Raw genomic sequence first — 18,410 nt, forward strand, 5'->3', positions numbered from 1 at the left:
AACTGAGCTAGAAGAAAGGAGAAGACTCCATTAAAGACCCACAGTGTAACTGAAGGGATGCACCCGGGGGTCAGGTAAATCCCAGAAAACCAAAATGGAATGATGGGAAGAGAAACTAGTGATTCTTCTGAGGAAGAGACTGATGTGCTGGTCATCTGAGGTTCCAGGGTTGCCTGCTGCTCCTAGCTTTTTCCCCTGGAGTTCTCTGATGCTTAGTGTTTGTTGATTGGGCAATCGTGACTAGGAATTGTGGACTTTAACTGCATGAATTGTCTTTGACTCCAGGAATGCCTTTCAACCAGCTAGGCACCCTTGCAGGCAGCAAGTATTACAATGTGGAAGCCATGTATTGCTACTTGCGCTGGTAAGTGTTCGCCAGCTCTTTCCCTAGCCCTGCAGTCCTGCTTTCCCATCTGTCATCCCTGATTTCCCACTCCCCCATCTCTACTTTTTCTGTCTTTTGCCAGCTTCTGGCTAAAATTGAGGTATGCTAGATTGAGGGTCTCTTCATTTAGGGGTATGCTGACACAGCCTTGCTGTGTTTTACAGAGCCACGTGAATTGATAGGTCCTTGGGACATTAAAATAACAACACTTAGTGTAAATGGGAGATTGTTCACAGGGTCTTGCTGTGTACCTGTGGCTGGCTGAAGCTGACTCAAACTTGCAGTGGTCCTTCTTCCTCTGTCTCCCGATTGCTGTATCATACGTATATATATCAGCCAGGATTGCTGGCTTTCTCTAAAAGGAAATGAGTTTGTTTGTTTTGTTTTGTTTTTCAAGACAGGGTTTCTCTCTCTAACAGCTCTGGCTGTCCTAGAACTCCTTCTGTAGATTAGGCTGGCCTTGAACTCACAGAGATCCTCCTGCCTTGCCTTCTGAGGGCTATGATTAAAGGTGTGTGCCACCACCATCTAGCCTGTTTTTTTTTTTTTTTTTTTTTTTTTTTGGTTTTTCGAGACAGGGTTTCTCTGTGCAGCTTTGCGCCTTTCCTGGGACTCACTTGGTAGCCCAGGCTGGCCTCGAACTCACAGAGATCCGCCTGGCTCTGCCTCCCGAGTGCTGGGATTAAAGGCGTGCGCCACCACCGCCCGGCTGCCTGTTTTGTTTTTTAATTCATTTAAAAAAATTTTTTTTGTTGTTGTTTTCTTTTTCCTCTTTTTTTTTTTTTTTTGGTTTTTGAGACAAGGTTTCTCTGTGTAGCTTTGGAGACTGTCCTGGATCTCACTCTGTAGCCCAGGCTGACCTTGAACTCACAGAGATCTGTTGCTTGCCTCTGCCTCTCAAGTGCTGGGATTATTTTTTCTTCTTTTTTAAAGGTTTATTTATTGTGTATACAGTGTTCTGCTTGTATGCATGCCTGCATGCCGGAAGAGGGCACCAGATCTCATTATGGATGGTTGTGAGCCACCATGTGGTTGCTGGGAATTGAACTCAGGACCTCTGGAAGAGCAGCCAGTGCCCTTAACTGCTGAGCCATCTCTCCAGCTCCTGTTTTCTTTATTTTATGTGTATGAGTGTTTTGCCTACATGTATGTCTTTACTTTTCATTTGTACCTGATGCACAAGGAGGTCAGAAGAAGGCATCAGATCCCTGAAACTAGAGTTATAAATGCTTGTGAGCTCCCTTGTGGGATCTAGGAATTGGAAACAGAAGGAGCAGGAGTTCAAGGCCAGCCTTAGTTACATGTGACTCTGTCTCAAGGGAAAAAAAACAAAACAAGATAAACATGTCACATAGTGCCAAAGTTGTTGGTTTTGTAGTGAAATAGGTTTGCATTGAAGATTCAGCCTACAGTGTGCCAGGTGTGTAAGCACCTTGGGTAGTTTGTTCTTGCAGGCTCTTTTTCTTATCTTGTGTGTAGCTAGTATTAGGGTATGCTGTGTGCCTGACCCAGATTAGGTGTTGCAGCATTAACAAAGAATGCAGATAAATATACTTAGTTGTAGTAAATGCTTATAGGGTGCTGCCTTGTTTGCAAGTTCAGATAATATACTTAAGGGATGGTAAGTTAAACTTGTAACAAAGTAGGATTAATTGCTCCCTTTTATATAGAAAGGAAAATAATACCTTTACTTGGATGAACCTGTGTGTGTGTGTGTGTCTGTGTCTGTCTGTCTGTGTGTCTGTGTCTGTGTCTGTGTCCATGTCCATCCGTCTGTGTCCATACCCCAAGTATGTACAAAGAAATTGAGGCTGAAACCCCCTCTATTTACTAGTAATAGCTTCTTAAGGTCCCAGCAGGTGACCTTTCCCATTTCCTCCTATTCCCTGTCCAGATGCAGTAGTTTACCCCTGTTTCTCCTTCAGCATCCAGTCAGAGGTGTCCTTCGAGGGAGCCTATGGGAACCTCAAGAGGCTGTATGACAAGGCAACCAAAATGTACCATCAGCTGAAGAAGTCTGAGACCAGGAAGCTGTCCCCCAGCAAAAAGCGGTCAGTGGGGCCTGAGGGGAGGGACATTTGCGGTGGCTTTAGTGCGACCACAGAGACTGTAGACCATTCAACGTGTACTCTGGGTTCCTCTCATTCCAGATGTAAAGACATTAAGAGGTTGTTGGTGAACTTCATGTACCTACAAAGCCTGTTACAGCCCAAAAGCAGGTGAGTAAGAGTGAGTGTGAACAGGATGGGGTCAGGCAAGCCCCTGCCTTGGCTGCTCCTTACATGGGTCAAGGAAGGAGCGTCTGCTGCACTGTGCTTTCTGTGGGAAAGGCTCACCAGTCGGTTCATCTTTGGCGTCCCTCACGGTTGTGTCTGGGCCCATCCTGGCTGACACCAAGTGAGTGCTTACTAGGTGCTGAAGTAGTGACTGACTGAATAGACACCCCAGCCTTTCCTGGGGTTTAACCCTCTTTCATGTGGGGTCTGAAAGACCCTCGGTCATTATTTGTTTGTTGTTTTTATCAGTTGAAGCAGGGCCCTGCTCATACTAGACAACTTCAGTTTTATCTTTTGATGTTGGTCTGTGTCTCCCCACTCAAGTCCCCATAGTCTCTATAGGATCCCTTAGTGTTTCCTCTTTTTATTATTATTATTATTATTATTATTATTTTGAAAAATGGTGTTAGTGGCCTGAAACTCACTGTGTGCCTATATGTATCCATCTGGCCTTGAATTATCCAATCTGCTTGCCTCTGCCTTCTAAGTGCTGGTGTTAAAGCCATATACTATCATGCCTAGGTGACTTACGTGTTTGTTGGATGTGCCAGGGGTTGAGCCCAGGGCCTTATGGGTGCTTGGCCAACACGTGAACTACATCGTTAGTCTCTGATTCTGGTTGTCGGTTCTGTGCCACCCCACACCATCACTGACATTGCTTGTCCCTCTTCCTCCCCGTAGCTGCCCCATGGATTCTGAGCTGACCTCACTGTGTCAGTCAGTCCTAGAGGACTTCAACCTCTGCCTCTTCTACCTGCCCTCCTCATCCAACCTTGGCCTAACGAACGAGGATGAGGAAGAATGTGAAAGTGGATATGCTTACCTCCCGGACCTCCTCATCTTTCAGATGGCCATCATCTGCCTTATGGGTGTGCACAGTTTAAAGAGAGCAGGTACTCGTACCGCGTCCCTCTGCTCCCCACTGTCCTGTTGGCAGTGTGACAAGACTTGCTTCCACAAGTAGTCCCTTCCTTGCGTATGTGTGTAGAGGGAGGGCCGAGGAAGCCTACCGATGGACCTCCTCCATAGTCAGTCATGTACTCTCCAGGGCACTTAGGAAGAATCTGGAAACCTTTCTGGCAGAGGTAGTGGGAGAGGCGGTGCTAGATGCCGAGACTCTTGGGTTACCAGGAACAGTCTCAAAGCTCGAGTGAGATAAGCTAGGCCAAGAAGATACGCCTACGTGAAGAGTGTGGGGTGAGCTGGTATATTCCAGTTTGTGAGAAGGGGATACTGTTCAAGAGACTTGAGAAAGCTTTGTCAAGAACCAGCTTTGAGGAGTAGTTGGGCCATTGGATGAGCTGAGAGAGGTGAGACAAGTTGTACTTGATGATGCTTACTCCTGTCCTCCTGGTTTTAGGATCCAAGCAGTACAGTGCAGCCATTGCTTTCACGCTGGCCCTCTTCTCCCACCTCATCAATCATGTCAACATACGGCTGCAGGCAGAGCTGGAAGAGGGCGAGAGCCCTGTCTCGGCTTTTCAGAGTGATGGCACAGGTTGGAGGCCGGCCGGGCGGGCTGGGACTGGAAAGTTTGCACGGGACTTGGGGAATAAGGAGGGAATTGCATACCGTGTGAGAGCTGGTGTGAGAGGGCGTGTTCCAGCTTATAGGTCCTAGTGTTTTTCAGTTCATCTCCCCTGACTTTCACCTGTATACAGATGAACCAGAGTCAAAAGAACCACTAGAAAAGGAGGAGCCAGAGCCTGAGCCTCCCACTGTGGTGCCCCAAACTGAGGAGGGTAGAAAGAACCGTAAGCACTCCCGACTCTCTTGTCTCCGTCGCCGTCGCCGCCACCATCCTCCTAAAGCTGGTGATGACAGTGACTTGAGTGAAGGTTTTGAGTCAGACTCAAGCCATGACTCTGCCCAGGCCAGTGACGGCTCAGACAGCGGCTCTGATAAGAGCCTGGAAGGCAGGGGCACTGCATTTGATGCAGAGACAGACTCAGAAATGAACAGCCAGGAGTCCCGCTCAGACCTGGAGGACATGGAGGATGAAGAGGGGACAAGGTCTCCAGCTCTGGAGCCTCCTCAGGCCAGGTCAGAGGTGCCTGATTCCCTCAACGGCCCTCTGGGCCCCAGTGAGGCAAGCATTGCCAGCAATCTCCAGGCCATGTCCACCCAGATGTTCCAGACGAAGCGCTGCTTCCGATTGGCCCCCACTTTCAGCAACCTGCTCCTGCAGCCCACTACGGAACCCAACAGTGTGTCCAGTCACAGGTCTTGTGTCAACGGAGATGTGGACAAGCCTTTAGAGCCAGGTACCTGAGTCTCTGCCTCCTGCTTGGGTGCACATCTCCATACTATGGCTGTGAGAGACCACCTTTCTCTTAGAGTGACCTCACCCTTGGTGCTTTGCTATCAGGAGTCCTTTTCCACCGCACTGCTCTGTGGCTTTGGGCTCTTCCCTCCTTGTCGGCCATTGTATTTTCTTCCCTCAAGGCATTCAGCTCCCCCCAGGGGTCCCTAAAGCTGGGCATAGTGTTCCTGTCTAGCAGTACTTTGGAGTGACACTCAAGTGTCATCATTGTAGAGGGAGCGTTCTTCAACAGCAGCACCTGTGGAGCCTATTCTATGTCAAGCTCTAGGCTAGACTGTTTTAGTGTTGTCTTTTCTTTTTCTACTGTTGTGCAGCCAGCCTAGGGGCTCATGCATGCTGGTCATGTGTTAACCACTAGGCAGCATCCCCAGTGGTTAGGGTGTTTTTTTGCCTTCAGCCTAGCAATCTGTAGTGGAAAAGCTGCCAGCCCTGTTCTTGGTTGTTGTTTTTTTGTTTGGTTTGGTTTGGTTTGGTTTTTGGTTTTTTTGTTGTTGTTTGTTTAAGGTTCATTTATTTTATATGTATATGAGTGCTCTCTTGACGTTATGTCAGAAGAGGGCATCAGATCCCACCATAGATGGTTGTGAGCATCATGTGGGTGCTGGGAATTGAAATCAGGACCTCTGGAAGAGCAGCCAGTGCTCTTAACCACTGAGCCGTATCTCTAGCCCGGCCCTGTTCTAAATGCTGTTTTTTTGTTGGGTTTGTTCGTTTGTTTGGGTTTTTTTTTTTTTTTTTTCGTTTATTTTGGTTTTTTGAGACAGGGTTTCTCTGTGTATCTTTGGAGCCTGTCCTGGAACTCACTCTGTAGCCCAGGCTGGCCTCGAACTCACAGAGATCTGCCTGCCTCTGCCTCCCGAGTGCTGGGATTAAAGGCGTGCGCCACCACTGCCCGGCTTGTTTGGTTTTTCAAGACAGGGTTTCTCTGTGTAGTTTTGGAGCCTGTCCTGAATCTCACTCTGTAGGCTAGGCTGGCCTTGAACTCACAGAGATCCACCTGGCTCTGCCTCACAAGTGCTGGGATTAAAAGTGTACACCACCACCGTCTGGCCTAAATGCTGTTTTTAACCTCCAGACTTTGTATACAATGCCCCATTTGTCTGAAGGATGCAGAAGCATGTCCTTTCTCGCCTTAATAAGTCTACCACTTGTTTTTTGTTTGTTGAGTTGTTTTTTTTTTTTTTTTTTTTTTTTTAGTTTTTGTTTGTTTGGTTGTTTTGTTTCAAGACAAAGTTTCTCTGTATAGTCCTGGCTGTCCTGGAACTCACTCTGTAGCCCAAGCTGGCCTTGAACTCACAGAGGTCTGCCTGCCTCTGCCACCCAAGTGTTGGGATTAAAGGTGTGAGCCACCACCTCCCCGAAATATTTCTTTTTTTTTTTTAAATCTGGCATTTACTTGAGGCCAGTGACATCTTCTCCTTGTGGGTAACCTGTACCATCTGCTCCACTGCAGCCTCTACCCTCTCCTGTCTGGTGAGACTTTACTGGCTTACTTGTCTTGAGATAGACTGAGCTTTAGGAGAACTAAATAATATGTCTTCTCTGTTTGTGTTCCTAATGCCTAACACAGTGCCTGCATGGGGTGGAACTTTTGAGATTAAGAAATTTTAAACAGAGCCGGGCGGTGGTGGCACATGCCTTTAATCCCAGCACTTGGGAGGCAGAGGCAGGTGGATCTCTGTGAGTTCGAGGCCAGCCTGGTCTACAGAGTGAGTTCCAGGATTCCAGGACAGGCTCCAAAGCTACAGAGAAACCCTGTCTCGAAAAGCCAAAAAAAAAAAAAAAAAAAAAAAAGGAAATTTTAAACAAAGTCAGGTGTTGTGGCACACACTTTTTTCTTTTTTTTTTTGGTTTTTTGATACAGGGTTTCTCTGTGTAGCTTTGCGCCTTTTCCTGGATCTCTCTCTGTAGCCCAGGCTGGCCTCGAACTCACAAAGATCCACCTGCCTCTGCCTCCTGAGTGCTGGGATTAAAGGCGTGCGCCGCCGCCACCACCACCCGGCATGTGGCACACACTTTTAATCCCAGCATGAAGCTCTTGGTTTAAAAATCAGTGGCCTGGGGGCTGGTGAGATGGCTCAGCGGTTAAGAATACTGACTGCTCTTCCAAAGATCCTGAGTTCAATACCCAGCAACCACATGGTGGCTCACAACCATCTGTGATGAGATCTGGCGCCCTCTTCTGGCCTGCAGGCATATATGCTGTATACATAATAAATAAATAAATCTTTAAAAAAAAAATCAGTGGCCTGGTACAGCGGGGCAGGGGTCTGACAGTGATTGAAGCTCTAGGTGGGTGGAGTGGGTGGGTAGCATTCTCTGAAAGTATGGAGGCCTGTTGCCAAATGCTGTTGACTGCTTACCCCGGTTTTCTCTCCTTTGCCCCACCCCAGCCTCTGAGGATGGCTCTGAGTCAGAGGGGAGCGAGTCCAGCAGCCGCTCATGTGGCAATGAGCGCAGCCTTCAGGAGAAGCTGCAGGCCCTGATGGCCGAGGGCCTCCTTCCTGCTGTGAAGGTCTTCCTCGACTGGCTGCGGACCAATCCTGACCTCATCATCGTCTGTGCGCAGGTGTGTACCCACATCCTACATTGTCAGGTTCCACAAGGTTGGAAGGGTGATGAGATCAGAAGGGGCCTAGATAGCCTGTCTGTGGAATGCAAAGAACCTGATTGGCCTGGCAGGAGTGGGCATGATCTCTTCCCTCAAAGAACCTATGTCCGGGATGGAGAGGAAGTTGCCAATTCTGCTTTATTTTCCCAAAGCTGACTTAATAGCTGACATTGTGGGAAATGTTGGGGGCCAGACTCAGTAAACATGAAAGAATACAGAGGAAAGAAAGGCAGCAAAGGCTGGGCAGTGGTGGCAGCGGCACACGCCTTTTTTTTTTTTTTTTTTTTTTTTGGTTTTTCGAGACAGGGTTTCTCTGTGTAGCTTTGCACCTTTCCTGGTACTCGCTTTGGAGACCAGGCTGGCCTCGAACTCACAGAGATCCGCCTGGCTCTGCCTCCCGAGTGCTGGGATTAAAGGCGTGCGCCACCACCGCCCGGCGCGGCACACGCCTTTAACCCCAACACTCGGGAGGCAGAGCCAGGCAGATCTCAGTGAGTTTGAGGCCAGCCTGGGCTACGGAGGGAGTTCCAGGACAGCCAGGAAAACAGAGAAACCCTGTCTCGAAGGAAAAAAAAGACAGCGCAGTAGAGGACAGCAACAGATACAAAAACTGGGGCAAAGTTGGGCCTTTCCAGGCAGAGGCTGTGGCTTCGAGAGGCACTCTTAGGAGCCGGTCTTGTCAGGCTGCTGCCATAGGGGCTGGGTGGGGCCATGCCTGCACCCCCACGGGTCAGAGCCTCAGTCTTGAGCTTGCTGCAGTCCGTGCCCAGTGTTGTAGTCTTGTTTACTGTGAAGAGCCCTGTCCTTCCCTGTGAGTGTCCATTAGACAGGAGAAGCCAGCTCGTGGGTCTTGCTTTCACTCTTTCCCAGTCTCCACAGCTCCTCTGGGGCCACACTGCCTTCTCTTACCTGATCCAGTTTCCCAATCCTGCATGACTTCCTCTTGTTAATCTGCTGTCCAGTCCCTCTGAGTCTCAGAACACAATGCCCCTGAGACAATGCGCCCTGCCTTGCTCTCCTGTACTGTCTCTGTCTGGAGGTATTCTTTTTCTCCCCAGAGCTCTCAAAGTTTATGGAACCGCCTGTCTGTGTTGCTGAATCTGTTGCCAGCAGCTGGTGAACTCCAGGATTCTGGTGAGTGGGCCCTAGGACTATTCTCCTTCTCTCTTACTGGCCCCATCAAACCTGGTTGGTCCCCCTCTTCTAACTTAGATTTGGGGCTGAGGAGCCTCCCTAGCACATAGCAAGCAGTCAGTGTAGTTTCCACACCAACACTGCTCCTACTGAGCTGGTGGTCTTGTGTGCGAGGAGGTGTGCTCCCGGGGAAGGAACGGGCTGGTGAGAGCAGAGGAGCCAGGCTGTCGTATCACCGTGTTGCCTGTAGGCCTTGAGGATTGACACCATCGCTGGTCAGGTCATCACTCTACCCCCTTCCCACTAGGAAACTCCTGCTGTTCTTCCTGCTGAGACTCACCAAGAGCTTCCTTCCCAGGCTGACTGTCCTTGTTCTCCTCCTGCTTTCTCCTCTGGCTCCAGCTCTGCTATCCTAGAGCTCCACCTGCGTGGCCCGGTGTCTCTCTTCCTTCCCTCCCACCTACCGTCCGTCTTAGGGCTGTCCTGCCTCACCAGCCTGGGAACCCTGTAGGAGGCTTGTGTTTCCTGTGGCCATTCCCCAGGCAGTGCTCTGACTGTCTCTTCTGCCTAGGCCTGGCCCTGTGTCCTGAAGTCCAGGGTCTCCTTGACGGCTGCCAGCTGCCTGACCTCCCTGCTAGCCTGCTGCTCCCAGAGGATATGGCGCTGCGGAACCTACCTCCTCTCCGCACTGCTCATAGACGCTTTAACTTCGATGCAGATCGGCCCCTGCTCAGTGCTTTAGAGGAGGTAAGGGACTTGCTTCCTGCCACAAGGCCAGGCCTTCGTCACACACTGCAGCAAAGCAGGGTTCCTTGGCTGGGCAGGACACCTTCGTAGACCGGGGACATCCTCCAGGCTCCAGGCTTACCTTGACAGGCATCTTTCCAAAGGGGTGCTGCTAATAGTGTTTCCTTTCTTCCCTCTGTCTGCTGAGGGCAGAGCAAGTCAATCAGGACTTGGGATTTTTCAGCTGCTTTGGGTCAGGCCAGAACTGAACATCTGTCTGACTGGCAGAGCTGGAGAACATACGGTCGGTCGGTCGGTCCACTTGGGTCAGCAGCTTTCTCTCTTGAGTCTATTACCACATAGGCCATCTGGGGGCAGCAAAGGGAAGCCAAGCAGACAGGCTACCACGCTTCCTCAGCCTTTCTCCTGGCTGCTTTCTCCACAACCAGAGAAGCATGGCTGCACTTGGTTTTATTTGTTTTGTTTTTTGTTTTTTTCTTTTTTTTTTTTTTTTTTTGGGAGACAGGGTTTCTCTGTGTAGTTTTGGAGCCTGTCCTGGATCTCGCTCTGTAGACCAGGCTGTCTTCAAACTCAGAGATCCGCCTGCCTCTGTCTCCTGAGTGCTGGGATTAAAGGCGTGTGCCACTGCTGCCCGACTCTGTTTTTATATTTTAAGGTATGCCAGATTTTTATCTGAGGGGCATAAAGAAGGGCTTTACTGACCAAAAAAAATTGAGAAGTGTGGGGCTGGAGAGATGATGACTCAGAGGTTAAGAGCACTGGCTGCCCTTCCAGAGGTCCTGAGTTCAATTCCCAGCACCCACATGGTGGCTCACAACCATCCATAATGAGATCTGGTGCCCTCTTCTGGCCTGCAGGCATACATGGAGGCAGAATGTTGTATACTTATTAAGTAAGTAAGTAGGTAGGTAGGTAGGTAGGTAGGTAGGTAGGTAGGTAGATAGATAGATAGATAGATAGATAGATAGATAGATAGATATAGAGAGAAATAAATAAAATTGAGAGGTGTGATCCTAATGTGTCTCTCGTTTTACATGTGAGGCACTAAGAGCCTTAGGAGAGAAGGCTCTAGAACCTGCCTCCTCACTCCTGGGCTGCTGCCTTTTTCCCCTTCTTTCGTCCTTTTTGTAGTACTGGGGATCAAACCCATGGCTCCACACCTGCTGGGCAGGCATTGTACCACTGAGCTACACTGAGCTCTTAACCTCAGCCCACTGTCTCTTACTTTCTCTTCAGCCCAAGACCTGACCCTCTGATCTCCTAGGAGTCTCCTTGTCCTGCTAGCCTCTCTTTTTCTACAGTTAGTGCTGAGTGCGTCTGCATCTTGGTGCCCTTGCCCGCTCTACAGACCACATGCCTTTCCAGGGAGCCCTTGCTGCTGCTGTGAGGTGGCTGGGTTGGCGGGGCGGCAGGAGGCCGAGAGTGAGGGCTGTTGAGGGAGCTGCTGAGAGTGCCTGTCAGATTAGCTGGGTCTCTGTTCTCCCCAGTCGGTGGTGCGCATCTGCTACATCCGCAGCTTCGGGCACTTTGTTGCTCGATTACAAGGCAGCATCCTGCAGTTCAATCCAGAGGTCGGCATCTTCGTCAGCATTGCTCAGTCTGAGCAAGAGAGCCTGCTGCAGCAGGCTCAGGCCCAGTTCCGTATGGTGAGTCAGCCTTCCCTTCCCTGGGAACTCTTCCCACTGGGCTTCCTGAAGAAGCAGTAGGGGCTTGGGTGCACAGGTAGTTCTTATCTGAAGAACCAGGAAGCCAGCTCAGAGGCCCAGCAAGGCCTGAGGGGTGGAGCTGCTAGGTAGGGCATGAGAGATACTCAAGTACAGGAATCCATAGAATTGGCTGTGTATGGGTAGGTGAGAAGATGGAATGGGCGCCAGTCGGCTCCTTGCCTGTTGATGCGCAGCAGGTGTGCCCACACCTTCTTTTCACCAGAGGTTAAGACTGGGGAATGGAACAGAATGTGGAGTTTAAACATGGAGGAACTCTTGTTTCAGACGTAGTCCCATCCAAAGAGCAAGCAGTGGCCTGTAATGCTCAGCACAAACACTGAGGATTCACTCTGTCAGGCTTGTCAGTTCATTAGACACTGGGGTTAAGCAGTAAATAGGGCGGTCTCTTCATTTGTAGGCCATCCGCTCCGTGAGCATTAGTGTGCGTCTCTCTGGGCATGTGCAGCCCTGGCAGTGTTGTCCTTCCTGAGCTGGAGTGTGGGTATCAGGCATGAGAATTAGTCCCTCGTGTGTCAGCCAGTCTCCGGCAGCTTCCTGACCCTCTGAGTCCCATTGCTGTGGACACTCTGACAGGCTGAAAAGGGGAGCATGCTCACCCAGAAGCTCCCTTTGCTGCCTTAGGAACAAGCACGTTTTGTTAAAAGCAAGCTTTTGTGTTAAGGCTTTTATTGTTATCCTGTACAGGAAGACAGAGGTGGAGTTACAAAAATAGTGAGGGAAGTTACACAGCTTTAAAATAAAACCGTTGGGGGGACTGGAGAGATGGCTCAGCAGTTAAGAGCTCTGGCTGCTCTTCCAGAGGACCTGGGTTCCATTCCCAGCACCCAGATGGCAGCTCACAACTGTAACTCCAGTTCCAGGGGATCTGGCACCCTCATACCAATGCACATAAAATAAAATTTAAGCCGGGCGGTGGTGGCGCACGCCTTTAATCCCAGCACTTGGGAGGCAGAGGCAGGTGGATCTTTGTGAGTTCGAGGCCAGCCTGGTCTAGAGATCGAGATCCAAAGCTACACAGAGAAACCCTGTCTCAAAAAACCAAAAAAAATAAAATAAAATAAAATTTTAAAAAAAAGGTGGTAAGCTTTTGCCAGGCGGTGGTGGCGCACGCCTTTAATCCCAGCACTCGGGAGGCAGAGGCAGGCAGGTCTCTGTGAGTTCGAGGACAGCCTGGTCTACAGAGCGAGATCCAGGACCCAAAGCTACACAGAGAAACCCTGTCTCGAAAATAAACAAACAAACAAACAAACCAAGACAGTTGGAATTTCTGTAGGCATTTTCTCTAACTCACAGCTCCCAAAGAGAGAGGGACAGGGGCCAGTGAGTACCTTCTGTTCTGGATGCTGCAGGCCACCCTGCTTCCTACTCTGCCTCTGTCACTGACTGACCCCAAGTTTGCCATCTCTTGTCACACACTGAGCACTCTGTATGCTTAATCTGTTTTGCAAGTGCCCTATCATTTCACCCACAGCCTTCCTGTGGCATGGGTGCCTGTATCTTCATTTTATGTCTGGGAAAACTATGGACAGTTCCAAGACACCAAAGTCAAGTTGGGGACCAGGGCTCTGACGTCTTAGAGAAAACTTGAGTTCTTTGGTTTGTTTCAGTTTGAGACTTCTTAGCCATGCTACGATTATAGGCATATGCCACCATGCCTGGTGCCAACCATGAGCATTCAAACTGACTGTTCTGTGCAGCCCATATGCTCGCCAGGAGCTGTTGTCCCATTGCCAAGTGGCTGCCAGGCTTAGAAACTCTCTCACTGGCCCATCTAAAGAAAGATTTTCCCTCTGAGGCCAGCAGACCCACATCTGTCTGAGCTGCTGAACTGGTGATGACGTGCTTTTCCCCTTCCTGCATTCAGGTGATTCCTCACGAGCACTGATCCCTCAGGCCTTGAGCCCCTTTCTGGATCTCGGAGTTTCCCAGGGACGATGTCACATAAACAGTCGGGTTTATAGGCTCAGTTCTTCAGTGAAAAAGAGGGGATGTTGTCCAGTTTGTGTTCTCCATTTCTGTCTTCTGGCTAGCCTGTAAGGATGTGACTTGTCAGCTTGGTTCTTCTTTCCTCCTCTACCAGTGCCCCTCAAAGGGGCATGGTTGGCATTTGGGGCAGGGTAGTTCTTTTTTTTTTTTTTTTTTTTTTTTTTTAAAAGATTTATTTATTTATTATGTTTACAGTGTTCTGTCTGCACATATCCCTGCAGGCCAGAAGAGGGCACCAGATCTCATTACAGATGGTTGTGAGCCACCATGTGGTTGCTGGGAATTGAACTCAGGACCTCTGGAAGAACAGTCAGTGCTCTTAACCGCTGAGCCATCTCTCCAGCCCGCAGGGTAGTTCTTAACTGTGCAGGAGTCTGCAGGGTAGGAGTGAGTCAGGCATAACCCTGGGATGATTATCAAAGCTGAGCAACTGGGGTCGGTGTGTACTATTAACTGTGGACTATCCATTTCCACCAATTCTGTGTGACCCCCTCCGTGACATTTGGTTAAGTCTCTAACGGATTCTCAGCTTTGCACATTTTTTACCTCCCTGACTCGTTTGAAGAGAACTAACCAGTCACTTTATAGAGTTGTCTGGTGTGGTGTCATTAGAGTGGCGTCTGAGGACACACTTGGCTCACCTAAGAGCCTTCAGTGGTGGTCAGTCACCTCACGGAAAGAGGCCTCACCCTTGTCCACATTTGGAATGTGTGAAGGGCTTGGAACTTCAGTTTGAAAACGGAAAGAATTCCAGATAAGGTGACGGTGGGCGCTGGGCAGTTTTGGAAAACTGTTGGCACTCTTGTGAGAGAGCAGGGGCGAATCCAGGAGACCAGGGCAGCGTGGATTAGAGCGCCTGTGCTCTTGAGGTAAGGGAAGGGTGTTGGTGTGTAGTCAGAGGTTCACTGGATGTACGTGCTGAGAGAGGACAGACATAAGCCACTTGAAGCGTTCTCATTTTGACAGTCAGTGATTCACTTACCAAGCAGCAGCGGAAGGCTGGGCCAGAGAAGAGTGGACGGGGCTGCTGGACACAGACAGTGCATGTGTGTCCTGGACAGCATGGGCAGGTGGGGAGCAGGCAAGGGGTGTGTGGTTGGTATCCCCTGAGGGGGGCCTGGCTAGAAGGAGCAGAGGAGCCGAGGTCAGAGCCGAAGGCTCAGCAGGCAGTGTCGTACATGCTAGAAATCCTCAGCTGTCTCCTCTCCATAGGACTCTACCAGCCATGACCCTACCATGGGTCAGTCTCGGGGGTTGTAGAGCATCAGAAAAGACTCCTTTTCCGTGCCTCCCTCCCCTCCTGGAACAGGAATGTCGGGACTTCCCACAGACTGTCTATCTAGTCCTCTGGACTCCAGAGGAGGGCACAGCCCTTCTTCTCACAGCTGTGTTTCCTTGCAGGCAGAGGAGGAGGCTCGGCGGAACAGGCTCATGAGAGACATGGCCCAGCTACGACTACAGGTGGGCAGTGTGCACATCCTCCCGTTACTGGTCCATCTGTCCCTTCTCAGGTGTTCCCTGCCGTGGCTCTGGCCCACTCCTCCAAGAGCTCTTTGTTGGCCTCCGGAATATTCTCCCTGATGCTCAGCCTTCCTTCTGCTTTCTTTGTCTCTTTATCCCGAGCTTTATCTTCGCCCACTTTACCCTCCAGGTCACTGGTAGAAAGACTCCTCTGTCCCAGTAGCAGTAGCAGGAGCCCTGTAAAAGCCGCCTTAACACTGGCCTAGTGTCGTCTTACTGTCTCCTCGACCCAGCCCGCTGGGCTCTATGCAGCTCCAGCCACTCAGCCTTTTCTTCCCAGCTCGAGGTCTCCCAGCTGGAAGGGAGCCTGCAGCAGCCCAAGGCCCAGTCAGCCATGTCTCCCTACCTCATCCCTGACACCCAGGCCCTGTGCCACCACCTCCCTCTCATCCGCCAGCTGGCCACGAGTGGCCGCTTTATCATCATCATTCCCAGGACAGGTGAGTTTATCAGGGAGGTTTGGTGCAGCTGGAGTGTGCCTGGGGATTGAGAAAGCCTTATTTGATGTCCAGTGTATATGTGGTCTTGGTCAAGTCCTGCCATTTGTGAACTGCAGCCTCAGCATAGGCATCTGTGCTAAACATCACTGCAAAAGATGTGGGCAAGTCAATGAGAAACCTAAGTGGAAGTGCTTGGTGAGTTGTCAAGCACGTTGCTGGCTGGTCACATTTTCAAAGAAATTTCCAGAATCTTGTGGGCATCACAATCCTACACACCTCTCCCATTCCCTGTAGACATCTCCTGCAGCGTGGTCTGCAGTCTGAGCTTACTGTCTTGTCCTTACCTATTCCCACTCTGCCTACTAGTGATTGACGGCCTGGATTTGCTGAAGAAGGAACAGCCAGGGGCCCGGGATGGTATCCGGTACCTGGAAGCAGAGTTTAAAAAAGGAAACAGGTGAGAGCCTAGGTCTAGCTAGGGCCTTTGTGCAGGCTGGGGCCGTTATCTAGCTGTACTTAGGCGCTCTTGGCTCCCTGCAAGTAAGGGACCTCGTCAGTGCTTCCTGTGCCGCTTTGGGAGGTCTCAGCTGCTAGGACAAGGAGGCTAGAAGAGCTGAAAGCCCTGAAGAGTCAGAGCTGCTGCCCTGTGTCTCTGAGGCAGAGTTCAAATAGCACCTGCTGGAAGAGAGTAGCAGTCGGGTCCCAGCTCCAGGCCGTGGCTCCTTTGAAGGAGCTGTTATGCTTCAGTTGGAGACTGAAGGAGCAGGCTCCCTATTTGTCCACTATGGAGGCTGTTTAAGCCACCGAGGGAGAAGCTGGAACTCAGCCCAGACCCCACCCTTCTAGCCTTTGTGGTTGAGGGAGCAGGAGAGGAGAGCGCTCCTCCTCTACCCTGCCTCTGGCCTGCCTGGCCAGGAAGCTACACAAAGCTGGTTTGTTTGGAGGTCACCCCTAGAAGCTCTGACTTGAAAGCATCTGCTTCTACTGCCTTCCCAGCTCCTCCCCTGGGAAAAACCAGAAACTCGATGTTATCAGTACAGAAAGCCAGCCTGGCATCCAAGAAGCTACTTCAAAATGGCTCCAAACAGCCTGATGGGAGGGACATAGCTACCCTGTCTCCCTGAGTTGACACACCCTGCCCAGCCACAATGGCCTGCTTTGTGTGAAGTGCCCTCCCTGTCCCTTTCTCCACCTCTGCGGTCTCCTTTGCAGATACATTCGCTGCCAGAAGGAGGTGGGAAAGAGCTTTGAGCGGCATAAACTGAAGAGGCAGGACGCAGATGCCTGGTAAGGTGTCAGCCCTCTTCCCGCAGAAACTGTCAGGAGCTGACTCTGCCAGCCCCTCTGTGAACTACCCCTACCCCTGGAGCAGGGTGGGCCAGCTTAACCTACCAGGGCCCTCCCATAATCTCAGTCACTTTAGCCCAGAGACGCCTGTGCTCAACATCTTGTCTACATCTCCTAGCACGTACTCCAGGGCCAGGTTCTGGACCCACTGCCACCAGCTGCCTGTTGGCTCTTGTCTCTTGACGCTCTCCCAGGCTCTAGCTTGCCCTGTCGCGTGGAGATTTTCATGTGTAGATTATGGTCATGCCTGGTCTTGTTCCCTTTACCCCACATTCTCAGGACTCTCTATAAGATTCTGGACAGCTGCAGACAGCTAACTCTGGCCCAAGGGGCAGGGGAGGAGGACCCGAGTGGCATGGTGACCATCATCACAGGCCTTCATTTGGACAACCCCAGTGTGCTCTCTGGGCCCATGCAGGTAGGTCGCTGGTGAGGTGGGGAATGGAGTCAGGAAGAGATATTAGGAGTCATCTTCAGACACACACCCGCTCCAGAGAAGCTGCCCCTTTCCCACCATGTCAGGTCAGGCCCTCCCTCATCTTCCCGCCTCCACCATTCCACAGGCTGCCCTGCAGGCTGCTGCCCATGCCAGTGTGGATGTCAAGAATGTTCTGGACTTCTACAGGCAGTGGAAGGAGATTGGTTGAGACTGGCCCACAGGCCCTGCAGTGGGGCTGACTCCAGATTTCTCCTGTTCTCTCTGGCAACCAGGACCACCACCTGTAGTCACCCCCCAACACGCAGACTCAAGCAGGCCAACAGGCAGGCAGGCCAGCTGCACGGAGACTGTAGGGAGGGCCCAGGAGCCAGCAGGAGGATGGGCTGTTGCTGAGGCGATATCGGGGACGTGAGGAGGGCTTGGAATAGGAGTGGCTTGCGGACCCCTGGCCCCTTCCACATTAGCCCTGTGTCCTCAGGGCGGGGCTGGCATGGGCCTGCATTCCACTGGAGCAGCTCCTGGACTTTGAGAAGGGCCCTGTCTTCACCCAAGACACAGGGTGGGTGGGGCTGCGAGTTTGGGCCCCTGGCTCTCAGGGAAGAGTTGGAGATACTGAGTGTCCGCACAGTTCTCTGCAGGCCCTGCCCATCCTCACGGACCCTCTCCCTCCTCTCCCACGGCGGGCAGGGCAGCTCTGGAGCCGGCTGTGGTGGCTCTTAGGGAAGCAGGGCCTGAAATGGCCTACACCACAGAGTAGGGGCTGCACACTCCAAGGCCCCACTTCCTTTCTGCTGCTGCCCAGCTTCCAGGCCCACTTAGGGTGTGGGCTGGCTGGCTATATGCCAGTGGTCATCCCTTCTTCACCAGTTCCAGTCACTGTGCTTGGTGCTCTTGGCTGCTGTGCTGGGGTAAAGGGTGCCAAGGAAGGAGTGAGGGCCAAGGCCACCCCTCTCACCAACCAGGGAGGGCTGGAGGAAGGGTGGCAGAGAGGCAAGATCCCTGGAAGCTGCTTACTCGGGGCCTCTGCCCTGAACTACCCTCCTTTGCCCATCCCCAGGACTAGAGCCCTGGCGGGCTAAGCATGGGCTGGCTTTTGGAGTGTCAAGTGACACAGGAGCAGAGATCATGAAGAGCTCAGGGGCAGACTGGTGCCCTGAGAGCACAGAGCTGTAGGGGAGGCTCTGGCCATGGCTACCCCAGTTCCACCCCTCAGCCTGGAAGCCGAGCACAGCCGGGGCTGGGATCTTTTCTGCTCCCCCTCCTTACCCCAACTGGCCTAGCTGCTTTGGCTGTGCTTAGAGGAGCTGGCTTCCTGCCTTCCACTAAGACAGAGGGGCTGGGAAAACCAGGGGACAGTTGGGGTTATCCCATTTCCAATTCTGGCAGAGTTGAGACTCAAGCATCACTTAATAAAGACCCCTCCCCCAAGCCCACTCTGTCTGCTGTGCCTTCTGTACAGGAGCCTCCTGGGGGT

The 18,410-nt window shown here is 51.4% G+C and overlaps 1 protein-coding gene across 1 annotated transcript in view; it reads left to right on the forward strand.

The window, feature by feature from the left end:
• Smg5 (SMG5 nonsense mediated mRNA decay factor) overlaps window positions 1-18,369 on the forward strand; it is a 32,043-nt gene extending 13,674 nt beyond the window's left edge. The window contains exons 7-22 of the mRNA XM_052730770.1: window positions 286-364; window positions 2,311-2,436; window positions 2,536-2,604; window positions 3,343-3,554; window positions 4,022-4,159; window positions 4,323-4,925; window positions 7,378-7,553; window positions 8,654-8,729; window positions 9,301-9,476; window positions 10,964-11,122; window positions 14,591-14,650; window positions 14,991-15,150; window positions 15,517-15,607; window positions 16,363-16,437; window positions 16,777-16,915; window positions 17,061-18,369. Of these exons, the coding sequence (XP_052586730.1) occupies window positions 286-364; window positions 2,311-2,436; window positions 2,536-2,604; window positions 3,343-3,554; window positions 4,022-4,159; window positions 4,323-4,925; window positions 7,378-7,553; window positions 8,654-8,729; window positions 9,301-9,476; window positions 10,964-11,122; window positions 14,591-14,650; window positions 14,991-15,150; window positions 15,517-15,607; window positions 16,363-16,437; window positions 16,777-16,915; window positions 17,061-17,144 (2,423 nt within the window). The 3' untranslated portion in view covers window positions 17,145-18,369. The remainder of the gene's footprint in view (window positions 1-285; window positions 365-2,310; window positions 2,437-2,535; window positions 2,605-3,342; window positions 3,555-4,021; window positions 4,160-4,322; window positions 4,926-7,377; window positions 7,554-8,653; window positions 8,730-9,300; window positions 9,477-10,963; window positions 11,123-14,590; window positions 14,651-14,990; window positions 15,151-15,516; window positions 15,608-16,362; window positions 16,438-16,776; window positions 16,916-17,060) is intronic.
• The last annotated feature ends 41 nt before the right edge of the window (window positions 18,370-18,410 follow it).

This window comes from Peromyscus californicus, unplaced genomic scaffold (genome assembly GCF_007827085.1).
Source record: "Peromyscus californicus insignis strain IS unplaced genomic scaffold, ASM782708v3 Scaffold_9__1_contigs__length_137607984, whole genome shotgun sequence".
In the NCBI taxonomy this organism is placed as follows: Eukaryota; Metazoa; Chordata; class Mammalia; order Rodentia; family Cricetidae; genus Peromyscus; species Peromyscus californicus.